Raw genomic sequence first — 25,258 nt, forward strand, 5'->3', positions numbered from 1 at the left:
GTACTGCGGAACAGAACATGACATCGTGCCGAGGGCGTAAGGCGTGTGGCCTCCTTTTTGAAATTATGTATTGCCGTCGGTCCGTTGGCCTGCACAGGTGCTCCGTTGGCCCATGGTTTTCCAGCGCGACCATTTCCGACCACTTATGCTAGGTGCAGGTGGAGTAATGAGTGTGGACGGGATCTGTTGCTCTTGCCAGCGCTTTGCGAATCGTTGAACTGGTTCGCAAGATTTACCATGACGAACGGAAGGTAAGGTAAGCAAACACACGCTGCTCGGGCACATTGGTCCCTGGAGAACCGGTCTCAGGCGGTGCAGTGGCGTTCCCCAGAAACGATCGCTATGGGCGCGAGCGCGGGCTCGTAATCTGACCACTGCAATGCACTGACCGCAACAGAGGAGCAGTTAACGTGCGGCCATAAATAAAATCAATGCCATTGTCTTTCCCCATTCGGATCCGCACGTTCGTGACGTTTGTGTGGGTGCTGTTTGATTCCCTTTTTTCGCCTCGTAAAACAAAGAATTAAAGCTGAACGATCGCAAACGAGCGGAAAACTGGGTCCAAAGTACAGCGGCTGCCGTTGTGAATAGTTTTTTTTAATAGAAATTAATTTACGTTTTCACTCTAGCTGCACCGTTGCACGTTTGCGACATTGCTCCACCCTGGTGGTAGTGCTGGGGCGAGGCCATCAGGAAATCGGAAGAAAGCCATAAATACCGGCGACAGCGACCTGTAACGACAAGCAACGCAGAAGTTTCTAATAAAGTGCATGAGCTGTTAATTACAGGCTATAACGACAAATCTAATCAGCACGGTGGATTGTACCTTTCAACTCTTGGTTCATGGTGCATACTGGTTCAGTTCGGGTCTCGGTGTTGCCTTTCTGAACTAGATGTTGTTCTTGGATTTCGCTGTCGGATGTTTGGACATTGGACGCAGACTGTGCGAGCGTTTCCGTTGCTACCGTTACAGTATCGCGCCATAATGTGGATTATCTCGATGGGCTCTCAAGCTGTTGGATATCCATAGAAGGTTGTATAGTTTTATATCTCAATTATAGATACCACCGTTCGAATTATCTGTCCAGTGATGGTTTACGACGAGGGCTATAAAACTGTTCGTATGTCACCTCGCAACGGTTGCGAAATCACATTCGTTTGATACGTAGCTAACAAATGCAATGAAAATGGTGGACCGATTATGAAAACGGTCGTAACCGACTATTTTGTTTGCATGCCGTTCAGTTCCTTTCTGGCAATCACAGGTGTGTTTTGATGATTCAAAAATGTCCTCGCGCTCCATCGTATTAAAAATGTTACAAAATTAGTCAAACGAGTAAATCAAATTACTCAATGCATTATCAAGTTACAAGATCGAACCTGCAAATTATCTGATAGTGTGTGTGTGTCCCTCGTGTACTATGGTCCCTTTGATCGATATAGAACCCGCACACTTGTTGACAGGGCAGCAACGGGGCAGATTGATCGTGTCGTACGATTAAAGTTCCCACAGCATGCTTTGATAGTGTTGGACGTAATCTGTCAACCGTTTGTCAGCGGTGACGCGGGCTGCACTACACACGGAGACGTGATTGTATCGGGCTTGTGGTCCGTGCTTGCTGCAAGGTTTTTCGGTGGCGATAATCTAAGAACACATTTCACTCAACGTGCCCGCACACCAGTGTTTGATTCAATTTCACGCTTGAAGCGTCGCTAAACCTGCAACAGACAACCAGACCCAGGGGGTTGAGGTAAGATAGCGGGCCGGCAATACTATTTCTTCGTTCCGTTGCCATTTCAACAAATTAGTAAGCCCCGGCTCCGCAGGCACCACACACCTACACACCTTGCTGAACGGTTGGAGGTGTCTGTGTGTTTGCCAAACATTACAACTTATTTATAACGCTCATTATGTCACTTAGGTGGAGTGAAATATTTGACCCGCCTTGAATGATTGCGCTAATCGGTAAATATTTATGGTTCTTTACAAAACGGTGCCCACTGCACGCCAGTTGCTTCATTCCGGAACACCGTTAAAGCCGTTGAGCTGGGCATTTAAATCCGCAACGCAACGGTGTTGCTTGGTGCAGGAGAATGCGACGGGTCCGTTTGATTGGCGGAGGAAGGAGATGGAGGGAAAAGGGAGCGAAAAAAGGTAGCGCCTGCGTTTGAAATTGTTCCAATAATAACGGCTCTTTTTATCCCCTGCCTAAGACAGTGAGGCACGAGGGCTCGCGCATAGCTGGTAGGGCTCGAGCGCGTGATTGAATGTACGGCAGCGGTATGCAAATCCTGGCTCCCGTGCATTATCATATTAGTGGTTGTATAATGCGAAAGCCTAATTGATATTTGAGCACAAGTGGAGCCCCCTATCTGTCCCGGCTGATCAAAGGGAGAGTGCTTTAAGATGGCGTCAGTAGCTAGAACGATAACAACTATAAATTTAGAAAAAAGAGGGAATGATCGGGTGAAGGGGGTTTGTAGTACGAAATGGTATGTTTAGTCTTTTTTGTAAAGAACGCTAGAAAGAACAGGAAAGAAAGGAGCTTTATAGTTGCAAGGTTGATGGAATTCTTACACAACTATTTACCTTTGCTGCGTCAACTCGCTGGGATCAATTAATCTTCCCTTTTTTTGTCCCAATTAATGAGCTGCTTTGCGACTTGTTTACGAGCTTGAGTTTCTACAATGGGCTCACATCACATAAATTCTGCTCCATATTTACCACCACCAGTACAAAGAAATGTTGCATGCTGCTTAGAGGTGACAATAATCGTTATCCATTAACGATTCCCATTTAACTTAGCGTTGGATATTACCCTGGGTACTCCATAGGTTCCCCGAGTCGCACAATTAGAAATCATTTATCATTGCATCATTGCAACTATGCGCAGAAACATGATTTCTGCATCAGGATATGATAGGCCTCCCTCCCTCACCTCGGTTCAAGCTGGCCCTTTTTCTTGTAGGTGACGTAATAGCGGCAGTATGCACCGCGCCGGGGCTATGACGCAGAAAAAGAAGGCTTTAGCACCACCGCTAGGCTTTGTGGAGAAATGTTTTTCAGCTCAACTCCCTCCCTCGAGGGCAATATCTCACTCCACGCTGCGGGGGTGTCCGGTGTGTTTGCTCGACACTGCAAACCAGCGTTTAAATGTCACACAGGAATCTAAATAAAGCTCAGGCCCCGATTGGCCCCCGCGATGTGGAACGTTTGATAAAGGCTGGGGCGAATAAATTGAGGTCGAACCAATTCGTTAAATAATTAAAATGTCACAAAGCCAGCGTTTCGACCTGTAATGGCGTCGTTAACAACTCCCGAGCAAGAACTGCACCTTTGGCGCATTGTTGACGGGAATGGAACTCTTTTGATGCCAACGAAACAATTGGCGCTGGTAACGCTGCAAGGATTTAGTATTGTTGAACGCTACAGAGAAGAAGGACGGAAGAGAATTATGTTCCTTGCATATTGAAGCGTTTATCTTTCCAGAATGAATAACGAAGAGTTGGTGCTCAGCAATGAGTCCGGATTTCAAGGAGATTGGAAAACCATCTACCACCGGGACGCGCTGCTCTGGGCATCGCACGAATACGACACCGACTCCATCATGAAGCCGCTGGCACAGATGGTCATTTGTCTCGCAAACCAATTCAATCTCTCACCAACGATAGAGTTCACCACGATCGATACGCTGGAGCTGCTGCTGGTACGCGCCTTCCAGAGCTGGATGCAATCGCCGGTCACTTTCCCGGACACGGTCGAGCAGCAGAAAGACGCCTTTCTGCGGCAACTTCCGATGTACGTGGTGGCAGTGTTTGACATCGTCGCCAAGTACAGCAACCTCGGATCAAAGCTGGACCTGGCGGCTATGAAGCGAGCAGCCAAGGTGAGCGTTGCCATCGATACGAACATGCTTACGGTGGAGTTCGAAGTTATAAAGATTTTGGACAGCGAGGTACGTGTAGGCAGCGACCGATCGATCGATCGATCGATCGAAGCGGAAGGGCTTGTCACATCCGCGCGCAAATCTAGGTAGAAGGTCACCCAGAGTGGGTAAGGTACACTTTTCCTTCTTCGTTGAACCGTTGCAGCTACGATCGTCACTGTTGCTGGGTGCATTCGAACGGTTCTCCAAGCAGTACCTGCTGCCGCTAAACATTGAAAGCAAGGAAACGATTGCGAGTATTGGAGTCAGGCTGCTCCGGGTGGCCGTCGCTGAAAGAGCGCTCATCTATGACAGGTTTTCAATACAGATCACCAAGAGATTTTTCTGGCGTGTGTGTTTGATTCGTCTGTTTTCTCGCCCTTTTCAGCCTGAAGACATCCATGAAGGATATGGAGTGCTTTCGCCGCTTCAAGTCCAACAAACTGATACTGGCGGGCGCTATCATCCTCACCGTGCTGTACCTAATACCAGCGGCGCGGCACAGCAGCGTGCTGCTCAACCAAGTCGCCGTACCGCTCGCTGACGACTGCTGCGTACAGTCCACGAATCTGATCTACCTGCGCGATGCAATATTGCGTGTCATTGGTGGCCACTGAGCAAAACCATCGAGCAAAGAGCCATTCGCCCGGGAAGCCTTTTTCTCCGGAGTCGTTGGCCGCCGTACCGATCGTGCTGCCGGCGCAGTTGGTTCGCATTCGATGTAAATTAAATCAGATCAGACGATGTAAATATTCATAACATATTTGTGGCGTTGAGTTTGTTCGACTTTCCTGCAACAGCTGGCTCGAATGCGGAGATCGTGCGAGCGATGTAGAGAGGCCCTTTTGTGACAGGTGGTGCATTGGAGTGATGGCTAAATCCAGACGGATCTCCAACGTCAAAAACGATTGAATTGTCAGGTGTGGGAGAGCTCGTGTGTTCGACCTTACGATGTTTTTTCGTTCTATCCTCAAGCGCATTTGACACCAGAATCGATAGGCTCGTTGTGTTTGTCCGTGCTCTCATTGCAGTGCTCTGGCAGGTGTGCATTTCCGCATTTTTGACACCTACCAGAGGGGAGGCTAGATAGAAATAAGGTGGTAATTACGGGGCGCTTGGTAATGATATCCGGGAGCGCATAATTTACAGCAAGCTTGGCAAGCTTAGAGCAATTTTACATACATTAAATTGAAAGTCTTTTACGTTGCGGGCACTTCGTGACTCATTTGGAACTACGGGAGAAGTAAATATAGCATCTCATTAGAGTGATCTATTTGGTTTAATTAGCTCTTGATACACCCACTTGGCTTATGGAGCGTGATAAATGACTGTGTTCTTAATTTGGACACTTCGCGCTGGTGAGCTAAGCGCCTTTCAGGAAGAACCATTACGCCCGACGAAATTGCGCATTATTTGTTTACACACCTTCGACCGCAGAATTCTTGTTCCGAGCAACTTGTCGAACCACAATTTACCTCAAGAACAACCTGCCGTCCGGTATGCCCTGGCTGGCCGTTTAACGAAACACGGCCGCAACCACAAAGCGATCCAGCGCACGCGATCAGTTTGGAATTCAATTTGTAAAATTTGTTTCACGATAGCCACCGCCATCACCAGAGCCCGGCGGCGAACCGTTGGACCGTGTTGGTTGTGCGCGATCAATCATCTATCGAATTCATTCGCGTCAAAGACAATTGCAGTAATTTTCCTGACTTTGCACGGCAAGGTGGCTGGGGTAGGGCAAGACGCTCATAGGGATTGACTTTGTGTGAGGCCCCTAGTCCCTCGCAAATGCAGGTTCCGGGAAGTTCCGTTGGCCGTGGCTTACTTTCGGTTTTCGCGTAAACACCCGCGCAAAGGTGACAGTCCAAGAGTCAGCTGGTATCCCGAGGGCCGTCCGTCAAACCCGCGGATAGAATTCGCGTGTGTTGGTTTGGTCGTGTTTGTGGTGAGCTAATCGCGACACCCGGCATCAGCTGAGCGCAGAAATCCGTTGCCACCCGGCCGTAAGGCATATGCAACACATCACATTCCGCCAGGTTGCGCCTCACGACGGATGGGCGAAAGTGAGCGGCCGATGAAGTTATTACAGCGGCTGCGGCCGGGGAACGGACGCGTGGTGGTGTGGGTGGGCCGTACTAGTGGGAAAGGGGGAGGACCGGGAGGAAAGGAAATATCATTGAGCGATTATTGCCGCTCACGACTGAAGCATTGGTCGGGGGGCGGGTAGTGTTTAACTGTCCTCCACCTAGCCCTCTCTCCCTCCCATTCCGATACACCGATAATGATTATTAATAGGCGTGCGGGCAATGTAACGGATATTGGTAACGTTCTAATTCTAAATTTTGCGTGATTATTACTCCATCGATGTTGACGCGTTTGGTTGTGGGCAGAGCGGCAGCAAATTACCGCACACGGGTGTAGTTTACATCAATATGTAGCAGAGATTTTTATTCCGTGACAATATCTTGGCTTAACTAATTGCCAAGCATGTGCTTTATTGATCACGTTTACGGTTGATGTAAAACAAAAGTTTACGCTCGATCGGTTGGAACAAAGAGAAGTGCGATCAAGATCGCACTAATGAATTCGCTAGTTGGAAAATACGACTTTCCCGACGTGCATTCAATGCAGTTGGATTTGAAATTGATTCCAAATTGATTGGATTCCTTTATGGAATTTGATTGAAAATTCCAACTGAGAAACGCGGTGAAATCGATGCGTTGATTGGCTTTTCTTACACCATAAGTTGTATGTTCCTTTTGACATTCTTTCACAGATCATTCATAGACTTTGACCATGTTTGTACAAATCTTTTCCTATGTTCTTCTCATACGTTGCATCAGCGCTTTGCACCCACCAGGCAGGTTCTTGGTGGCTCCATCGAGGTCCATTATGAGAAGGCGTGGGTCACGGGAAGGTCACAATAATTCCCATTCCCTTTTTTTTTGCTTCGCGTTACCATCGTCCTACTCCGAGCCCAATGAGAACCAATAACCCACCAAAAGCTTTTCGTTCGATTTTGCTTCCCTATCGGCGTGGAACGATCGATGCAGTAAGGCACACGGCGCAACCAGAACCGCAATGGCGCAACGGTGAAGGAGTCGACAAACACCCAGCCACATAACAGTGCACTTGCTGCGCACGGGAAATTGCTTCACATTCTTGGCAGCTCTGGTCGGGATTTTTTTGTTCGTGGTTTGCTCTCTTTCTTTCCCTAGCCAATGCCTGATGGGAGTTTCCTGGCGAGCGATCGAGCGCGATCCAAATCTATCGTGCGCTAATGTTCGCAGATTGCGAAGACACTCTCCTTGCGCAGAAAATCCAGTAGCAACAGCGACCTACCGACCAGCTCTGCTTCACCACGCGATCCAAACACACAAACGCACGGTTGATCGAGGGCACCAACCAACCAATGCTAGCCTTATTTAAACGAAAGCACCCCTGAACGATCGTTTTGTTGTTGTTGTTGTTGTTGTTGTTGTACATTGGCTGCGCACTACTTCGCTTTGTCCACTGGATGACAATGACGTTTTTGCACGGTTCCACGGGTAAGTCTGGTAGCCAGTGGCCTGTGCTACTAGTAGTACACCGGAGCAAAGGCACATTAACGCAGCCCATTAGCGTGGCACGAGCGTGTGGGGCTCCACCATACTAAGTGTACACTTTGTAATCGGCCGTGCCGGATCCGATCGCGCGCTCGCTCAGCTTCCTTCTTGGCCGCATCGTTCCGCTCGAAGCGATTGTTTCCATTTCCATTTGTGGCGCCCGAACCGGCTCTCCTGCCGGGTTGGCCGAAGCGAGACAGATAGACAGACAGGCAGCAAAAACGTGCTCTTCTGGTGCGGTGCGAGTGGAGGTGGCCTGCAATATCCCCAAGGTCCGATGGGTCGATGGGCTCGATCCGGTGTGTGCCGTGGCGTTTTATCAGTAGGCGCAGATCTTGCTGACCCCGTCACAAATTCCAACCGCTGAGCGGGCGCGCACGGAAGGAGAGCACACACGACGCCGCCGTAGGTGTCCGCTGTACTTCTGCACTCGGAAAAAGGAAGCAGTGCTGGTAGCAACAGCTGGACGCATCGATGCACCGTCGATCGGTACGGGAGCAGAAAGGTACGGCCGACGGTACGAAATCAATGGTGGCCAAATGGTGCTCCCCCCGTCATTGTCATCGTGTGCTGTCACTGTCTTGTGATGTGATTCGCAATCACCGCGGGGCATAACAGGCGCGAAGTTCAGGGACACTGCCGCGAGGAATGCTCGGCGATTCGGGCCGCGCAGATTTGTCAGGAAGTGTGTGTGTGTCGGTTCAGGTAGGGGGGGGGGGGGAGGGGGACACAACAAAAAAGGCACAGATCGAACGCAGTTCCATTCAATTTGGGGTGGCCACACATAGGTGCGGCAGCATAATTTATACATGGTTGTTAGTTGCGGCGGATGCGGCCCGCTCGGGCTGTTGAAAGGGTGTTGAAATCCTTTCGAATAAATGTTTTGTTGTATGGTTTATGCGATGTTTTTTTTTGCTTATTTCAATCAGCAACGCTTGAGTTAGTAATCGGTTTATGGCGCTTTGGGTGTAGAGAACCAATAAAACAGTAGGTGCGAAGTAGAATGTTGTTTCTGTTTTTTTTTGCTATTTTATCCTAAAGGAAACTATAAAACACACAACTTAATTTGTGTTTTGAAAGATTCATGATAAGCTTTGCGAGATAATTATAAAATTTAATTAAATTGTATTCACCATCACATCATGACATCAATTAACAACTTAATAGCGCTGTAAGATGAATGGTTTTAGATTATCTTTGTCGAATGGTTCTGTTTCGCCGTTTGTCATCCGATCAATCGCCATCCGAACGGTCTCCTAACTTAGCGGTCTTAGATTTCACTTCTTGTTGAGATTCACATTTCCCCACACCTTCCCAGTGAATGGCTTTTCCATTTCCCAATGTCAGTTTGTCCAAAGTGCCTCCAACTAAGCAACGAAAACCCACCCGAAAGAAACCGAAAGCGAATTGGAAGGTGTTGGCGAAGGAACTGAACGGATTGCACTCATCGTGCAATTGATTTCTCGCACCAAAACGAATGCGCTTTCACGCATCCTCCCTTCACACAGGCTCGTCGTGCGTTAATTGCTCGCCCCCAAAAACCTACACGCAGCTCCTCATTAGGCTCACTGGCGATCATTACCAGAGCCGCTGGCAGAGGCGTTTAACTTTAATGATCGTCTGCGCAGCAATGCAGAGCCACACCGCACCACGTGGTCGCGTCTGTGTCATTGCACAGTCGAATTGTGCGCAGCCGGGGGTGCGCAAACACGCGATCATAACCGGCCACACGCTCGCTAACACCGCAGCACTAGGAAATGACGCCCGTGGGAAAGAATGCAACACTCGCAAGCCCTTTCCTATACACGCCTCGGTCAACGGGGGCCATCGGAAAGATGTCGATAGGGCTAGAAGGACCGCTCTGCATCCATTCCCTTCGCTGGCTGGGCTAGAAGTGTGACCAAACGACACACTCATGGCGCTTCGGTTTCGCGCATTCACGCAAAACAGTAGAACAAAAAAGAATAAACAGCAAACCCAAACCTCTAAACCGCGACTGATCTCTCTATGCGGTGCTGCTGGTAGGATCTGGTTTGGCGCGTTTGGAGGGGTGCGTCGTGGTGGTGCCTAGATGCCTTTCCCTTCCGCTTCCATACCGCTGGTTCTTCGGTGGTGGCACTCACTTTCGCTGTTTCGCTGACGCGAAGGCGAAGGCGAACTGGACCGAGGCACAGAGGAACCGTGGCGCGCCTGAAAGCGACTGAGACTAAAATATTATAAAGAAAACTTTACCACGCGGGGTGCGGGGCTGAGTGGATGGGTGAGCGTTGACGCAGAATCATACTTTTCCGGACCAGCAATCAAGGGCAACTTGTTGTTATTTACACGGCCGCTGATGTGGCGGTACAGGAAGGTGGTCGAAGGTGTAAAAGTGCCCCGGAGTCGCCTACAGTACATGACAAGATGGAAGATATAGCTTCCACTAGCCTCTAGCGCGGCGAATGCCAGGGGTGCGTTGTTGGAATTTGTTACAGTTTTTTTGTCTTCCTCTTCCAGGGAGTATCGAAAGGACCGCTGGGTGTGGGAGTGGACAACAATTTGTAATGATCATTATCGAATTTCCTACACGTAATATGCTTCTTGTTTCCAAAAACAACGTCCCTATGCTAGTTGAAGACAAGAAGATTAAACAGATCGAGCCACTTAGCACGATCTTGCAGGCACTGTAATACCTGATCGTGCGTCGTATCATGTCTGCGAGGAATGTTTCTTTAATTTACTTCTGTACCTGTTTTTTTTGTCGATCACATCAAACGTGTTCTGTTTGGTGCGGGTCTTTTTTTTTTGCTCCGATTTTGGTAATCTGTTCCGCTTCCTCCCCGGCACGCATACGTGAACACAACGATCGGTCGGCGACGAACCTTTGTAGCCTGCGTCGGTGTCACATTTGCCGCGAGACAGAGGTCAGAGGTTGCTTGGGGGATGGTGCAAGACGAGAAAGAGGGGCGAGGGGGAGATAGGTGTGCTCATACACCCAATTTCCGTGCTGGCTCATAAAACCGGCCGCCGCGTTAATTGTACGCTCCGCAAACGGACGGACTACAACCGGCACTGGCACTGCTGATCGATCACCACCCTCTTCTAGCCCTGCCGTGGTGGAGGGGGGAAGGGGTGTACCCGCCCGGTAGTACTGTAACTGTAACCGCCGACTACTCGAGCCGATCGTTCGGGGGAGAATGTTCGGGCTCTCGGGTACGGTACGGTCGAGTGGTCCAATGGACCGATTTCGGCGCGGAGAAAGAAATCGTCGGTGGCGCTCGTGGGCACCCTTCCCTTTAATGGTTCGCCTTTGGTGTTTGGCTAGGTGGAGCTAAGGTAGGGGGCTGCTCGAACCTCGGCTGCTCGGTGGAGCAGCAGGGAGGGGATACCTAGAACGGCTCCACGAGGCTCACGAGAGAGCGCCCCGAACGCGAGCGACGAACCTCGTGGCCGGGCCCGATCGGCTGGGTGTGGTGTGGTTTTTACTATAAAAGCTCGGTATTGTCCTTTCGGAGATCAGTATTCGGTACTCGGTTTGGAAGTTTTGTGTTAAGCGAACAACAGTCCGTGTTTCGGTAACATAAAAGTCCAACTTGCCTGTGTGCATACGGAAGATTGAACGCAAGAGATACTCTGCATCCCAAAATGTTCTCCAAAGTGGTAAGCAATTCAGAGGGTGTCACGAAGGGTATGAGGGATTAAACCCTTTTGAAGGGTTCAGCCTGATCTGTGTATGTGTGTGCGAGGATACACAGCCCGAACAGAGAACGGCTGTCAGAATTGTGGAATTGTGTGGAAGAGGATCGTGTGCAATCAGTGTGCAGGGCGTGATGAATCGGATGTGCAACTGTGTCTTTCAAAATCTGGTGATGCTAATCGTTGCTTCCTGTGCTTGTGCGCTTGTTTGTAGATCGCTGTTTTGGCCTTTGCCGCCGTGGTAGCCGCTAAGCCCCAACATCAGCCAGCCGCCCAGTATCCGGCCGGAGTCGATCCGTCCCGCTGCCCGTCGTACCCGAACTGCGATAACGCGGCCCTGCACAGCCCGAACCCGTACAACAACCATGCCGCCAACCACTGGAACCCGAACTGGAACGCTCAGCCCAGCTGGAACGCCGCCCCTGCCCCTGCTCCGGCCCCGGCCGCCTACTACCACGGAGCTCCCCACTCGTACCAGGCCCTGACTGGCCCGAGCCACAACTACATTGGAGCTCCCAGCCCCTCGGCCGGTGGTGACCGGTAGGTTCAAGGTTCCCAGAGACCTCTTCCCCACCCTCACACAAGTTCAATATTGCTACAGCGTCCGCTTCGATTCGCTCTTTTCCCCCCTCACAGTTACCCCGCTGGAGTGAACCCGCAGTCGTGCCCGAACTATCCGTACTGTGATAACACCGTCCAGGCTGGCGTTCCTCAGGTTGCCCCGCTGCCAGGATACACCTCCCGCCAGTACCCGGCCGGAGTGTCCCCGCACACCTGCCCGAACTTCCCGTACTGCTAAGACATTCGCCTTCCCATTTCCTGACCCTCCCCACTACCCTTCATCATACTATTGATCTGTGACCACTCGTTTCTTCCTTCCTTCCGCAATTTTCATCCGTTCTACCCCTACCCTGTACATCTTCCCACGTTTGCCATGGTTGTGTAAATAACTGGTACTGGTTTGTTTTCGTTAGTGTTTTGTGCATGAAATACTGCCTCTTTAGTAGGAGAGATGTTAGATGTGTTCCTTAGAGTGATTGGTTCAACAAGCAAGAGCGATAAGAGCGCAACAATCAAAAGCATTGGAGAACTTATGGGAAATATCATTGTAAAAACAAAAACAAAAAGAATCTGTGAAACTACAACTGCAACAACAACAGCAATATCTTCATCGACTATGTTATCTCAGCGTGCAATCGCACACATCGCAAATGAAATTGAAATGCAATTGATTTAAGAATCAAACGGATTATGTTGTAGTGCGTTTAAATGAATCGATGTTACTCCGAACATACATGTTGCGGGCTGTGGGGGAATGGTAACGCTTGTACTGGTAACAGCTAAGTGGTCAAGAATGTTTACTGTTGATCGAAAGATTCTAGCTCCTTCTTCTTCTTATTCTTATTTGGCGTCACAGCCTTAGTCGGTACAGCCCGAGCGAAGCTTCTAATGAGCTTGTCTACATATTGGTATTTGCATAGCAATCAGAGTCCTCAGTCTGGTCCATATGGGGCTTGAAACCACGCTGAGCATGTTCTTAAGCCGTGCAAGTTGACGACTGTACCGTGGGATCTTGCCTTTCTTTATATATTAAGTGTTTAAAGTGGACATGATCGCATTATTCAGCATGAGATAGAAGGATTGGGGATCATATCTTCTTCTTCTGCTTTAATTCAACTCTCTATGCGGTCATTTCGGCCAATATAAGCCTCTTAAGCCTAACCGGACTATCATCATAGCATTATGGGCTTTATGGAATAGTCTTATCGGTTAATAGTCGGCTTATCGGTTAATATGAAGCTAGTGCAGACATGATCTAAAATTTGAAATATAACTTTTTTTTAAAATTATTTGAAGTAGCATTATCTTCATATTCTCTAATTCAAACTTTCAACCATAGATACTCTGGATACAAATAAAACTAACCATCGAACAATTTGCTTCATATTAACTCAGAGCGCAATGCAATCTCGCTGGCCCTGTGGTGAAGCTGTCAAACGTACCGTTAATATACGCTCGTAGTGGGTTCAATTCGTGTATACCGCTATACTACACTGTTACTGATTAATAAACGATTGATCAAAGATAAGATGCCAAGTCCTTCAGAGGCTTAGAACGGGGTCTTAGGATACAGACTTAAATAGTTGTTCCAACGAAAAGAAGAAGATAATTCTAATCCAAAAAAATTGAACAAAATGAATGATTTTCATAATAGGAAAGGCTATTCACACTGCAGAACTGCGGAAGCAAGTTTTTGCTTTCATTGACAATTATCGTCTATCTTTAGGCCACCATTTGATCGTCTTAATTACCAATTCAAAAAGGCTGGAAATTGTGTGTAATCTAAAACAAAACGCATTGAAAATGTAATTTGCCTGACAAATATCCCCCATTATAATTTTTATTTGCTATCATTTAAACGATCTATCACTTCAAGTAGTTGAATTCACTTTAAGCTCATCTGTCGTATGCAACCATTGCATACACAATAATCAACTGCTACACAAGGCAACGAATGACTAACACAGTATAACGATGGAGCTATTCCGTACGAAGTTCTCAAATACTAATCAGGCATAAACCTCGAGTCACTCTGCTTAATGATTATCGGCACTATGGGCAGCAATGCAGTTATTCGGTCATTTTCGGTAAACAAAAAATCCCTCACTTGCCGGATACGCGGCTTACATGTGTAGATTGTTGTTTAGCTCATATTCGCGGATTAAATAATCTCGAACGAGCTGCTGAACTGGCACTGGGAAGAACCTGGGATGAGTGGGAGAGAGAGAGAGAGATCAGTCTCGTTTCCGTTTTCGAAGTTGAGGATCACCGTTCGCCAAATTACTCACAACATAAACCGTGTAAAAACGCCAAATAATCGTGGTATCGTCACAACGATATCTTGCCGTAGAATTCCTTTTACAATTTCACGAGCGGCCTCGTCTACCGTCAGTGGAGCGAACCTAAAACAGAATAAAACGACGATGCATTATTTCGTGTACTTATTAGTTGTATGAAAGATGGACATACCTTGGTTTCTGCAGGAACTCAATAACATCTTTTCGTGTCGTCACGTAGTACGGGTTAACGCAGGTTGTTCGGACGCTTTTGGAAAGTCCCTGGATGCGCAGCTGCTCCGTTAGCGAAGCCATGAATCCGGAAACGGCAAACTTTGTCGCCGAATAGACGACGCCCCACGGGAAGGCGTACATGCCGGACATTGACGATATGCCAATGATGTGGCCCCGTTTACGCTTGATCATTCCATCCAGAAACACTTTCGTCATCTGCGCGGAATGAGATAATCAATTCAGTTTTAAAAAATATATAGTTTATTGTTAAATTTTGGCACCGTCATTTACATACTAATGTGGCGCGAATGCGATGGAATCATTTTGTTTCTAACGTGCTTTTCTTCTTTCGCTCTCTGGCATTTTTTGGCGAACATATCGCATAACGCAGATTGCAAAATCCTATCAAAATGATTGATTATCTCAGTGTTTGGACACCATCACATGGGGCTAGTGATGGAAAACTATGAGCGAACCTGGCGTGGAACCCACGCTTGATTGGAGTAACGATTTGCATTTGCAGACTTTGCAGACTTTCAATCCATCGCTTTTTCGGAACTTTACCATCACTACTCCATGCAACTTTGGAGGTTTCGATTTTGATTTTTTTTTTCATTTTATTCAAACAAGTTAGCCCTCATGCACTGACTTTTTGAAAGTTTTCCTTCACCTCATTCCGGTTTAAGTGAAGACACATAAAAAAGTACATGTGTTGAGTAATGAATTTGTACGGTATAAACATATGACCTTCTGTCACTTGAATTTGTTGCTTGGGAATTGTATTGAGGGGACGAATGAAGGAAACAAGGAATAAAGAATGAGTCTAGCGCAAGCGTTCAATCAGTACAGACGTTCCTCTCTCTACCAGTTGAGAAATTCACTAACTAAAACATTATGGTCCTTCGTAGAACCGGATAGAATTGGCTATCGAGATAACGACAATTCGTTGCACACGGGTGCATTAGTGGCAGTGTATTGTGCGTTTGCTGTTTCGATACTCGTAGAGAGATTGAGGAAGTGTGCATAACGGCAGTGTATTGTTCGCGCGAGTGTCACAGTGTGAGTTGGACACTAGGACATTCAGTGTGCGTGTAAAATAGCTGTGCGCGTTCGGACAGGCTCATACTTGAGCATACGCATGCGTTAGATCGTGCACTTCACAAGTGGCTTAATTGTGAAGTCCAGATACGCAACATTTGGTGCATCGAGCGTTCAAAGTGTAGAACGTTTTCGGTGAGAAGTGTTGTGTAGCTTCAGTGCGGGAGTGCAAGTGTCCCCACAAACCGAGTACCTGACTTCCAATTCGTGGAACGTCGTTGGTGGTATCGTTTGTTCCAGTGTAGGTGCGCAAGTTACCTACACACGCACATCGAGCGTTTTCAATCTGTGGAAACGTGGTCGGTGCGATACATTATTGTGTGTCGTCGAACCGCTGCCGTTCGAATTCACAAGAAATTACCAGTGCAGGTTTGCAAGTTCCTGTACAAAGCATATCGAACGTTTTCAATACGTGGAAACGTGGTCGGTGCCAGTTATTGTTTCTGACGGTCAAGCCTCAGTCTTTTGGACGCTTGTTGAACAATACATTGTTCAAGTGTTAGTGAACATTGAATTCAAAATTGTATGTTTCAAGTGTAGGTGAGCAAGTTCCCTATACACGTACATCGAACGTTTTCAATCTGTGGAAACGCGGTCGGTACGGTATCTTTTTGCTTGTGATCGATCATCAGTCGTTCGAATACGCAAGAAGTGTTTTCAGTGCAAGGAGGCAAGTTCCCTGCTTAAGGCATATCGAACGTTTTAATTCGTGGAAAACGTGGTCGGTTCTAACAAACGTATTGTGAACAATACGGTTCGCGCGCGTTATTCAAACGGAGTGAGCGTGTGCGCGAGTGAACAATTCTCTCTTTTCGGGTTAAGATAAAGGTTCGCGCGCGTTATTCAAACGGAGTGAGCGTGTGCGCGAGTGAACAATTCTCTATTCTCGGGTAAAGCAAAGTTCCGCGTGTGTTAATCCGGGTGTGTGCGTGAGTGTGCGAACAATAAAACCGCGTGGTTTGAACTAATTCTACGGGTAGAGTACGGGACAAATTGAACTATTTTACGAACATTCAGTGTTGTGAAAAGTGTTTTTTGTTACAAGTGAAAATGCCTGGTTCACCAGTTCCAACGACGTCGGCGGAGTTTGAGGAACAAGACGCATCGCATCGTGTATCACATGTGCAAGCTGCATCAGACAGCGATCATGTCCAAGCCAATCCAATACTGAGGGCAGCCGTGGCAAGAGAAGCTTCGGAGAGTGAGTTTGCAGGTTTTGAATCAGTAAATTCAAGTCCTACTTTTCCAACAACAGCAATGCTGGCGGAGAAAAGAAAGCGAATGCGTCAGCATTTCGACCAAAGGCTGGACCGCATTGATCAAGCACTACAGCATGCAACAAGAGCGGATGCCGCTTTTCTGAAAGGATGTGCGTCACGCTTGTCGATGCTATCCACGGAATATGAAACATGGCACACCAACAATTTGGTTTCTTCTTCCAATGCACAGTTCGAACAAGAAGAAGAAGAGTACGCCTCTTTCGAGAACCGCCATTTTGAGCTTTCATTGGCAATTGAAAGAAACTTGTCATCAAGTGTAGTTTCCACACCAACACGCGATACCATGCCACACACAAAACTTCCCGAAATGCGCTTGCCAACTTTTGATGGAAAGATGGAAGATTGGTTACCGTTTCGAGATGCCTTTCTCAGTCTTATTGATCGCAATAAGAATTTAGCCGACGTAGACAAGCTACGATACTTAAAAGGCTCTCTTCAAAAGGATGCTCTTAACGTAGTAGGAGACATCGAAATCACCGACACAAATTATTCTGTTGCCTGGGAAGTATTGAAATCGCGATTCGAAAACAAAAAGCTAGTGGTGAAACGATATCTTGATGGATTATTTGCGATACCACACATGAAAAAGGAATCATACGAATCACTGATTTCTTTAATTGACAGTTTTGAGCGTGGTGTTAAAATGACGACTAGAATGGGAGTGGCCACGGAAGGATGGAGCGTGCTCTTAGCTCACATGGTCTGCTCTAAATTAGACCTGGCCACACTTAAACAATGGGAAATACATCATAGCTCAACCAATGTTCCCACGTATGACGAGATCATGAAATTCCTTCGCAGCCACGCAACTGTTTTGCAAGCCATGGCTCCAGACAGGAATCGAACAAGTGAAGCAACAACAGCTGGAGGCAGAATGAAAACCCGCAACGAAGTGTACAGCGTGGTTAAGCCGGCCACAAAGGTTTGTTCATTCTGCAAAAGGGCTTCACATGCTGCGTACCTGTGCGAAGTGTTTCGAAATGCATCTGTGGAAAAGCGACACGAGCTAGTGAGGAACGGACAGTTGTGTTTTAACTGTTTGTCGGCGGGTCATCAGCGAAAGGATTGTTCGTCCGGATCTTGCCGTGTATGTCAGCGAAATCATCATACGATGCTTCACAAACCGAATTCTCCAATTGATCAGTCGTCATTAGCATCAGCGTCATCACTGCCGTCTACATCAAATGCAGAAGCAGCTACACCGGCTTCTATTGTTCAACATTGTGCGCGCAACAATTTCGAAAAAATAATCCTGTTACCAACAGCAATGGTACAAGTAGTGAATGTTGACGGAACACGTATCTGGGCTCGAGCTTTACTGGATGGAGGTTCACAGATCAACATTGTTACGGAACGATTGGTACAGCTGTTGAGAGTCCAGAAGAGGAACGAGCATCATCTGCTTGGTGGAATAGGGAAGGCACAGCATTCGTCTCATCATTCTGTGAGCCTTGCTATCCACTCTCACTGCTCTACCTTCAAGGCAAGCTGGAAGTTCCATGTGCTGCGAGAAGTGACGTGGGACCAGCCAGCACATGCAGTCAATCCGGAAGGATTGAACCTACCGAAGGGAGTGACGTTGGCGGATCCTCATTTCTATGAGCCAGGGCCAATTGATCTACTTATTGGGCGAGAAGGTTACAACGATCTACTTTTGGGTAACATTCTTCGGTTGAATAGCCCAAAACTACTACTGCAAAACACGGAGCTGGGTTGGATTGTCTCAGGTCAGGTAAGCCAAGGTCTAACACACTCTTCCTTAGTGCTCAACGTCATGACGCTGAATGACCAACTAAGCCGGTTTTGGGAACTGGAAGGCTGCTACTCCCCTGCGATGTTATCCGTCGAGGAAGCTGAGTGTGAGGCAGCATTTGTACAAACAACTTCACGAGACCACGAAGGCCGTTTCGTGGTAGCCTTACCAACGCGTACTGAAAGGCTTAATCAACTAGGTGACTCTTATGAAGCTGCATCACGGCGGCTACAATCGCTCTGTAGGCGATTAAATATCGACTCGAAATTGAAGCAGGAATATTCTAAATTCCTACAGGAGTATCTCGATCTAGGACACATGGAAGAAATTCCATCTGACCGCCATGACATTGGAAAGACATATTACATGCCGCATCATTGTGTAGTACGACCCGACAGCCTCACGACTAAGCTAAGAGTCGTATTTGATGCATCCAGTTCTACTGATACAGGGGTATCCCTCAACGATGCACTGATGGTGGGACCTTCAGTGCAAGATGATCTTTTGTCGTTGTTACTCCGATTTAGAGTACCCAGATTTGCGATTTTGGCTGACATTGAAAAAATGTATCGCCAAATTTGGGTGAAGGAGTCCGATCGTCCACTTCAACGCATCCTGTGGAAAGAATCTGCTGATGATAGAATTCGCATCTATCAGCTGAAAACCGTTACGTACGGCACAGCCTGCGCACCTTACTTGGCCACCCGTTGTCTGCAAGCGTTGGCTAAGGAAGGAGAAACAAGATATCCCAGGGCATCCAAGGTCCTCGAGCAAGATTTTTACATGGATGACATGATCACCGGTGTGGAATCTGTTGAAGATGGCCGGATTATTTGCAGCGAAATAAATCAGCTTCTACAATCGGCAGGATTTCACCTGCGCAAATGGGCTTCAAACTCGTCTGAGTTACTGGAGCAAATACCAGCTGAACTACAAATCGAGGGAGATGTTTTGAACATCGATCGCAGCACATCCATCAAGGCTTTGGGTTTAAGATGGATGCCATCATCGGACCAGCTAGGGTTTAGTGTGCCTGGTTGGAAGGAATCAGAAATCATCACCAAACGCATTGCGTTATCAGACTCAGCTAAGTTGTTCGATCCTCTTGGACTGTTAGGACCAGTCATTGTAGTAGCAAAGTGTTTCATGCAGGAGCTCTGGAAGAACGAAAATACCTGGGATGAACCTTTGGAGTCTGAACGGCAACAATTCTGGTTGCGCTTCAGAGAACAACTCGCTGATCTGACTAGCTTGACAATTCCACGACGAGCAATTGGTGGAACAGTGCGAATTGAAGCTCACGGATTTAGTGATGCTTCCCTACGGGCTTATGGCGCCTGTATCTACATACGAGCAGAATCGTCCGATGGCCAAGTCTCAGTACGGTTGTTATGTGCTAAGTCAAAGGTGGCACCGATACCTAATACCAAACGGAAGAAAAACGTGTCCCTTCCACGGCTCGAGTTGTCGGGAGCGTTGTTACTATCACACTTATGGCAGAAGGTGAAGCAAGGGGTGAAATTGGAGCTTAAAATCAACTTCTGGGTTGATTCAACGATAGTTCTTCATTGGCTTTCAAGCAGTCCTTCCCGTTGGAAACAGTTCGTTGCGAACCGAGTTGCGGAAATCCAGCACCCAACCTACAAGATGCCTTGGAGTTATGTGGCCAGCGAGCACAATCCAGCTGACATTATTTCCAAGGGAATGATGCCTTTGCAGCTCATGGATTCCCAACTTTGGTGGCAAGGGCCCTCATGGTTGCATCTTCCAAGTCAAGCTTGGCCTACGAACAAACCCAATACTGAAATTTCCTCGGAAGATTTGGAAGAGCGATCGATTGTAGCCACATCTCAACAGGTACCGCCAAATTTTCTATTCGATCTTTCTTCATCTTACGAAAAATTGGTGCGACTTACGGCATATCTGCTGCGATTCATGTACAATTGTCAACCGACACACCGCGGAAATCTACGAAAGGGGTTTCTAAAAATAGATGAATTAGTGTCAGCGTCTCTAACGCTCGTTCGTCTGGCCCAACAAGAAACCTTTGCTGAGGAGCTTCGGGATGTTCGTCAAACTGGAGCGGTCAAGCCGAACTCAAAACTGAAAACGCTAACACCTATTCTGAAAGAGGGTATCCTACGTGTGGGTGGTCGTTTGCGAAACGCGCCTGTTTCGTATGAATGCAAACATCCGATAATTTTAGCGTTTTCTCACCCATTGACCCTACTGATTGCGCGTTCTTATCATCGACAATATCTGCATGCGGGACAACAAGAGCTCATATCTAGCCTGCGTGAGAGATTCTGGCCCCTTCGCGTACGCAACCTGGCACGAAAGGTCGTATATGAGTGTGTAAGTTGTTTCCGATCCAAACCAACAACGGCAGAGCAAATCATGGGAGATTTGCCCAGCGAACGCGTAAACCCAGTTCTCCCATTCTACAACACTGGTGTGGATCTGTGTGGTCCATTATTCTATAGACAAACCAACAAGAAGGCTGCTCCAATCAAATGCTATGTTGCTGTTTTCGTCTGTCTTGTGATCAAGGCAGTACATGTGGAGCTTATTGCCGATTTGTCTACTCCAGCCTTCATTTCTACATTGAAGCGTTTCATAGCTCGTCGCGGTAAACCATCCGTAATCCAGTGCGACAACGCCAAAAATTTCCGGGGAGCTGATCGAGCGCTCAAGGAGATGTATGAGCTGTTCCAGAAACAACAACATCAGGATGCTGTTACAACTTACTGCGGAACGGAAGGGATCACCTTCAACTTCATCCCTCCGCGGTCACCCCATTTCGGTGGGATCTGGGAGGCCGCAGTGAAGTCGCTTAAACGGCATCTCAAGGCGACGATAGGATCCAGTATCTTGCGGCGAGACGACCTGGAAACTATCTTAGTTCAAGTGGAGGCTTGTTTGAACTCGCGACCGTTAACTGCACTTTCCAACGATCCAGAGGACCTGGAAATTCTGACACCGGGTCATTTTTTGATTCAACGGGCGCTTGCATCGGTCCCTGAGCCATCTTATGCTGAGATTCCAGGCAACCGCCTGGACCGCTATCAACAATTGCAGGAGTATGTTCGGCGGATTTGGAAGCGATGGAATCGAGACTACTTGTCTGGTTTGCATCCGCGTACCCGGTGGACTTCAAGGCGAGACAACGTTCGGGAGGGCACTATGGTCCTGCTGAAGGAGGACAACCTTCCCCCTCTCAAATGGCGCTTCGGCCGAGTGCTGAAGATTTATCCTGGTGATGACGGCTTGGTTCGAGTGGTTGATGTGAAAACGAAGGATGGAATTTACAGAAGAGCCATCACCAAGATCTGCATACTGCCCGGACAGAAGGAAGACAGAGAGGTTTCGTAATAAGGGTTGAAAGCTACCTTTCAACGGGGGGCGGCTATGTTGAGTAATGAATTTGTACGGTATAAACATATGACCTTCTGTCACTTGAATTTGTTGCTTGGGAATTGTATTGAGGGGACGAATGAAGGAAACAAGGAATAAAGAATGAGTCTAGCGCAAGCGTTCAATCAGTACAGACGTTCCTCTCTCTACCAGTTGAGAAATTCACTAACTAAAACAACATGAAAGTAAACTCGTTTTTCGTGTGGTTGTGGTTCACAGCGCCAAAAATAGATCGCAAAAAGCAAATTGTTTTGATAATATTGTTCCCATGCCACGATCACTTGCGATATTGATATATCGTCCAGTACGAAACACTTGAACGGACTGGACAAAGAAACACACTTAACCCGGATTGATTGACGAATGTCCAACTCATGGCAGGCAGTGTAAAAACACTTATTAGCAAAAATGACAACACAAAATAACGCAAAACTCACCCCGCCCACCCTTCTATATAACCTGCGTGTGTTGTAAATGATCAAAACGATCGAATAGCATGTGCAAAGCATAGAAGGCACTCAAAAACAGACCCTGTGTTTTGATTCCACTGGACTTCCCTTCTCCCTTCCTTTCCCCCTCTCCCTCCCCCTTCTGGCACTTTGGTCTTTCCCACTGAACGTGATAGTTAAAAGTTCGTTAAGATCGTCAGAAGCTACCTGAAGTGTTTTTGTATGTTGGAGCATCTTCAGATATAAAAATTTGTATCGCCCTGTTAATGTTATTGGACGTTCTACTCAAGTGTGTACTTCTTGCTTTTAGCATAAATCATTGTGAAATGTTTCGTCTGCCTTTTTTTAACACGAAGATTGAGACCTGCTACGGTGTATTTGTAAATTTTCTATCTCACCTAACCTTGGCAGTGGAGTTTCGTTCGACATTGTTAGACAACATTGCTTGCCCATGCGATTGAACGGGCAACATCGCACAAAGCTGGCAAAAGCATGGCTATTTTGCCGTGCTAAAAGAAAAGGCCAGGCCCACGATCACTGCTGGGGAGAGGGAGGACGCATTTCAATCAACATCATGAATGGACAAAAATCGAATACCCGATCAAAAAGGTTTGCGAAACGCACAAAGCTGTAGCCTCCAGCTTTAAGATTACACAACTCTACAATACGTTTCTAAAACAGGCTTTAGTAAAATGTACTATCTGCAAAAATATCAGCCGGACATTCGGATGGGCAAACCGCCATGAGTTCCCGTCACTTTTGACTTTACGTAAGAGTATTCCAATAAAGCCAAAACGGGAAAACGAGCTATACCCACAAATGTAGCTCACGCTGGCGAAGGTAGTGCGGCCTTCGTCGGTTTTAGGGTACAACTATTGACTTCGAAATTTCTCTTCCATCGAATTGATTTATCTTGATCCGGGCGGTTGATGAGCGAGAGAACATACAAAGTGGAGCGAAGTTTGATTACAATAGCATTAATGTCCAGTTTGGTTTGTTTTCAAACGTCCCTGATCGTGTTCACAAGGTCAGCCACTTTAATTGTGTCTGGTCAGACACGTTACAAAGAGATCTTTTAAAACTCATCCCTTTCGTCACAGCTGATCGGAGCACACAGAAGCACACATTACGACTTCCACTTCTTCGATCGCCATACACACATACACATTATGGTAAATATGTGGTCATTTAATTTTAACGCTATTCACGCGTGAATAATATCCACACACGACACACCTTCGCGAGAAGCATCTCTAACGGTCACTCTTCACCGACCGTCTACACAGCTTCCTCAATTGTATACGCACAACACACACGCACACACGTGAACACGCTGTTTGTGTGACGATTAGATGCACTTAACCGTCGCAGCGTCGCGAACGCAAACGGAAACAGGATGCAGCATGACCGATGGCACCCTTGGCCTTGAGACTTGGGAACCGGAGTGGTCCCGCACAGGTCTGTGAGTGAGCTTACCCATACGTGCGACTTCATGTTAACATCCATCACGCTGTTCGCCCGCTCGACATCGGAATCGTTCACGAACGCAAACATGATCAGCCCGGCATTGTTGATCAGTATGTCCACCGGGCCGGCGCCATCCCGCTCAATCTGTTCGCCCAACGCCCGGCACTGCTCGTACTGGGACACATCCACGCGGTAAGCACGAGCTGCCACGCCGTACTGCTGCCTTAGCTCCTCGGCCGTCCGCTCGGCCGCTTGCAGATCAATGTCCACCAGCACCAGCTGGCAACCGCGAGCCGCAAACAGCTGAGCCATCGCACGACCCAACCCATTGCCACCGCCGGTAATTAGCGCCACCTGGCCGCGCACATCTTTCTGTGGGCGCGGGACAAACATGGTGTAGATTTCGCGCACTATTAGCGGCACACCGAGCAGGATCACTTTCACCAGGTCCAGCACAATAGAGAGCACCGTCAGCAGGGGGTCGAGGGCGATCACGAGCCGCACGTGCGGTGGTTCGGTGGAAGGTGGTGTGACCGATTCCTCTTCGAACGTCTCGGTGGGAGACGCCAACCCGTTCGTTCGTTCACTGGTCGCGGACGGCTTCATCTTTTTGGAGCGACGCGATAGCCACGAGTTCCAGGGACAGACTGGCACTGACGTCGCCGGTATCGGACACTGACAGCGCGCAGGGTGGCTGTGCGTTAACGGATTGTGTGTTGGTCCGCGCGCGCGCGCCCCTCGCTCAAGAGGTTATCCAAAAGGGGAGGCTTTGCACCGAGTGGGGAGAACACCGCGTGTTGATCGATGATCACTGTGAGACAGTGTGGAAAAGGTTGTTAACCGCCGTGGTGGTAATTGCATAATTTTTAGCAAAATATATTATTTACCAGCCGGGTTATCATGTGCTAAAAATTCGGTACATTTTGCGCAAACTTTGATTTGCGATCTTTTGCAAATTCCTATGTACATGTACAGCTGTGCGTGTGTGACATCTATTTGCAGAAAACTATGCCAAATGCCGGATGCTGTTGTTATTTACATAAATTTTCAAAATTATTATCTCACGCAGCATCCCATAGTGCGTCCATCTTCCAAGACAAAACCTTCCGATTCACGCTTCCTTTTTGCGCGTCGATCATTGGCGGGCTTTCCACCGTATCGTCTTGTTTTTTTTTCTTCTTTCGATTGGAGACATCCCCATGCAGCAAATGATCCACAGTGATGACGTACGGAGACGAGTTCCATCCAACACAAATGTGCAAACATCCAGCAAAGGTAGCCGTAGGTTTGGTTTTGTTTCTTCTAAGCCTTCTTTTTTGTCGCTGCTGTATTCTCACTTATAATGAGAATCTTGAATTATTGGTTACGGTTCTCGCTGCGGTGACTACTACTGTTGTTGATCGCCGGACGTTACTCAATGCCAATGCCATGCCAACGGCACATGTACGTCCGCGAGGGGCACATGCTGTACGTGAACGGGTATGAAATTAGCACCAATCATTGCCTTTGATAATAAT

General features: G+C 47.7%; 4 protein-coding genes and 1 long non-coding RNA gene across 6 annotated transcripts; 3 read left to right on the forward strand and 2 right to left on the reverse strand.

The window, feature by feature from the left end:
- Positions 1-640: 640 nt before the first annotated feature.
- On the reverse strand, positions 641-1,512 carry LOC121597853. The gene is made up of 3 exons (XR_006005480.1): positions 1,381-1,512; positions 827-1,013; positions 641-731 (listed from the first exon to the last, which is right to left on the reverse strand). It is a non-coding gene; the product is annotated as an uncharacterized LOC121597853 (long non-coding RNA).
- Positions 1,479-4,939, forward strand: LOC121597850. Of its 2 annotated transcripts, none has more exons than XM_041924037.1 (4): positions 1,479-1,751; positions 3,476-3,956; positions 4,093-4,241; positions 4,315-4,939. In XM_041924037.1, exons 2-4 carry the CDS (start codon positions 3,492-3,494, stop codon positions 4,541-4,543), a joined length of 843 nt encoding a protein of 280 aa, XP_041779971.1. In that variant the 5' UTR covers positions 1,479-1,751; positions 3,476-3,491; the 3' UTR covers positions 4,544-4,939. The 2 variants fall into 2 exon arrangements, with proteins under 2 accessions (XP_041779971.1, XP_041779970.1); XM_041924036.1 differs by having other exon boundaries at positions 1,483-1,751; positions 3,491-3,956; positions 4,315-4,922.
- A 6,081-nt stretch (positions 4,940-11,020) lies between these two features.
- Positions 11,021-12,324, forward strand: LOC121596085. The gene is made up of 3 exons (XM_041920718.1): positions 11,021-11,173; positions 11,424-11,749; positions 11,846-12,324. The coding sequence occupies exons 1-3, from the start codon at positions 11,159-11,161 to the stop codon at positions 12,006-12,008; spliced, it is 504 nt and encodes a 167-aa protein (XP_041776652.1). The 5' UTR covers positions 11,021-11,158; the 3' UTR covers positions 12,009-12,324.
- Positions 12,325-13,563: 1,239 nt separating this feature from the next.
- LOC121596367 (17-beta-hydroxysteroid dehydrogenase 13-like) lies at positions 13,564-24,451 on the reverse strand. Its single transcript, XM_041921243.1, has 4 exons — positions 23,751-24,451; positions 14,240-14,496; positions 14,059-14,172; positions 13,564-13,975 (listed from the first exon to the last, which is right to left on the reverse strand). The coding sequence occupies exons 1-4, from the start codon at positions 24,345-24,347 to the stop codon at positions 13,894-13,896; spliced, it is 1,050 nt and encodes a 349-aa protein (XP_041777177.1). The 5' UTR covers positions 24,348-24,451; the 3' UTR covers positions 13,564-13,893.
- On the forward strand, positions 18,520-22,497 carry LOC121596366. The gene is made up of 2 exons (XM_041921242.1): positions 18,520-18,610; positions 18,709-22,497. The coding sequence occupies exon 2, from the start codon at positions 18,730-18,732 to the stop codon at positions 21,781-21,783; it is 3,054 nt and encodes a 1,017-aa protein (XP_041777176.1). The 5' UTR covers positions 18,520-18,610; positions 18,709-18,729; the 3' UTR covers positions 21,784-22,497.
- Positions 24,452-25,258: the final 807 nt, after the last annotated feature.

The sequence above is a fragment of the Anopheles merus genome, chromosome 3R (genome assembly GCF_017562075.2).
Source record: "Anopheles merus strain MAF chromosome 3R, AmerM5.1, whole genome shotgun sequence".
Taxonomy (NCBI): Eukaryota; Metazoa; Arthropoda; class Insecta; order Diptera; family Culicidae; genus Anopheles; species Anopheles merus.